Source organism: Aspergillus ambiguus, assembly GCF_047715705.1.
Source record: "Aspergillus ambiguus strain CBS 117.58 unplaced genomic scaffold BDV59scaffold_108, whole genome shotgun sequence".
NCBI lineage: Eukaryota > Fungi > Ascomycota > Eurotiomycetes > Eurotiales > Aspergillaceae > Aspergillus > Aspergillus ambiguus.
This window is the reverse complement of record NW_027395621.1, coordinates 845-3,486: the sequence shown is the minus strand read 5'-3', so window position 1 is coordinate 3,486 and position 2,642 is coordinate 845. Positions and strand designations below refer to the sequence as shown.

Genomic DNA, 2,642 nt, shown 5'->3' with positions numbered 1-2,642 from the left:
TATATAAAGAAGACAGCGGAATTAAGAATGCTCAATAATTCGAAAAGGTAGGCGACCAGCAATAATAAAACAAAGAATTTGTTCTTGAAAAGCTTCTGTAGTGTATTAAGGAATATTACTTCCAATCTTATATATTTGTAATTAGCATAAATCTAACCATAGGTAGATTTTTTTAATAGAACTCACTCGTCCTTTATCTAGCCATTCTTTAATTAATTGCCTTGGAGTCTGTTGGGAGTGTATCGATAATACTCCACATTTTTGCGAGCGAAGATGTGCTGATATTACTGATGTTCCTGTACGTTTATACCTTAGGTGACTTAGACATTTGTGACAATGATGGCATCGAACTTATGGTTTTCCTGAAAGTGTTGTAACCTCATTACAGTATTGCCATATTTCTGATAAGACTTTTTGACCATTCCAAACCTTCAATAAACTTTTATTAGAAGGATTTTGAGCCCAGTCGGTATCCTTCCACCAAGAATAGAAAAGTTCAATTATCCTTTTCAGATTGGTTGAATCAGTAAAATCAGTAGTAATTGGAAATTTTACTACTTGGATTTGTATATCTAAGGATAATATAACTAATTCTGGTGGGATAGGATTGGCAGTGTAATCGTTTTGGTGTAAGAGAGGGTCTATTATCGGAGAAGACGGATAATAGACCGAAAATAAAAATGTCTGCTGTAAGTCTAGTTGAGGTGTATTAACCTTAGTACTAGAATTTTATTCGAAAGATAGCATCTTAATAGTAAAGAATAAGATAATAAAGACTATTAATATTCCTTGGAAATATAAGAAAACCTAAATTGATATGAAAAGCAAAACTAAAGTTAATTTACTCTATAGGGGTATCTTACACAAATAAGAAATCTACCTATGGGTAGAAAATCCAGCTAACACCACTAATGAACTAGTCCCCATTATCGCCTTCGTCACTATCCCTATTCTCGTCCTCTGACCCACGTACAGTCCCGTCCTCTGACCTACGCCCAGTCCCGTCCTCTGACGCACGTTCATTCTCGTCCTCCTCTCCATTCTCTAAATCAGACGAAGTATCTAAAATTGAACTCGAAAATTCGTCTGAATGTGGTACCCCGAACTCATTATGTATCTTTTTATACTCTAGGCGCCATTCCCGGAGTCCACTAGGGTTTTCACTATCCAGTATCTCGCGCAAGCTGATATATAGCTTACGAAGCTTGGATCGGAATTCCTAATATTTGTCTTTAGGGAGTGGTGTTCTATTGGCCGTAATAATTGTCTTATCTGATTGCGTCTCCACCGGTGTCTCCAAATCGACTAATTTATACTATTAGCTAGTGTAATTAAGATCTACCTATGGGTAGACTTACCTTCGGATAACGCCTTCTTTAAAAGACGCAGAGTTTTTGCTGGTAAAGGTCGCTCAAGACGATTCTCGATAATGCTTTTCTGGAGGGCTTTGACTATAGACCGAGTGGCATCCTCTAGGTCAACATAGTCTGGCGGTCTCGCTTTCAGGAATCCTTTTTTGGTGGGCATGTCGGCTGGTATACTAGCAGGATTAGAACGATCAATAGTGAGAGAGGCCAAATTCTCATTCCAGTTATTAATTTGGGTCTTATAGCCAAATTTAGTGAGAAGTACGGAAAGCTCTTATAAAATTTCAACTGCGGTCTTATATTCCTCCTAATACTATTCTAGGTTAGAAACTACCTATAGGTAGATAATTAGTGTGGCGTAGGAACATACCGATAAACCTATCAAAACTAACGGTCTTACGGGATTTTTCTTAGCGGGTCTTTTCCAACCCTATTATAAGGTCTGAAGTATTTGAGATTTCAGATAACGATAATAAACCAGAGTACCGAGAATATCACCCTACAACGAAATATTATTTCGAATAGTCATTGTATTGAGACATGGTGTTTTCTGCAGTACCTTATTCTGAGAGAAATTCGTTTTACAGAAAATCTCTCCCTATAGAGTATATGGCTCATAAGCGGCAGTCTATATATAAGTTAGTTAGAGGATTCGGCTCTGATAATCTACCCATGGGTAGATTATTAAAATTAGTAATTACTTACCAAACGTTTGATGTTATTAAACTCGCTTATAATGCCTTGGAGGCAATTTGGCCGTGCTTCAATCACCATTTTCATAATCTGGATCCAGTGGACATACTGAAAGCGATAAAGATAGGTCTGACGGTTTTCTTCCATAGACTAAACTTTTTTACCTTTCTTTGGAGTACTTTCTTCATCGTTTTCAGAATCTTCGCTAAGTATAGATTCGGGTTCTTTGAGCTATTTTAATTATTATTAGTAAATAAGTCTGTCTCATAGGGAAAAAGAATGAAGGTATAGGAATTTACCAATACCTGGAGATTCGGGTCTTGCCATAAATTCTCATTACGGATCCTTTCCCAAAGGCTTTAAAGAAATTCCTATGCCTTACTCTCTGATGTCTCTGATTCAGGGTCTAAGTCTTCTTCAGAAGGAAAGAGGCGCTCTTCAATCTGCTTAAGCCAACTAAAGACTACCTACTGATGACTTGACTTCGACGGGAGTTTCTATGTAGGGTTAACCCACATTATAATATAGTGTAGTACTTTTGATACTACAGACGATACTTTCTTCTCTAGATCGATCTAATTA

General features: G+C 37.0%; 1 protein-coding gene across 1 annotated transcript; it reads right to left on the bottom strand.

The window, feature by feature from the left end:
* Positions 1-1,219: 1,219 nt before the first annotated feature.
* BDV59DRAFT_206677 (uncharacterized protein) lies at positions 1,220-1,527 on the bottom strand (the record flags this gene model as incomplete). The annotated part of the gene is made up of 2 exons (XM_073694836.1): positions 1,220-1,305; positions 1,359-1,527. The coding sequence occupies 2 exons, from the start codon at positions 1,525-1,527 to the stop codon at positions 1,220-1,222; spliced, it is 255 nt and encodes an 84-aa protein (XP_073542511.1).
* Positions 1,528-2,642: the final 1,115 nt, after the last annotated feature.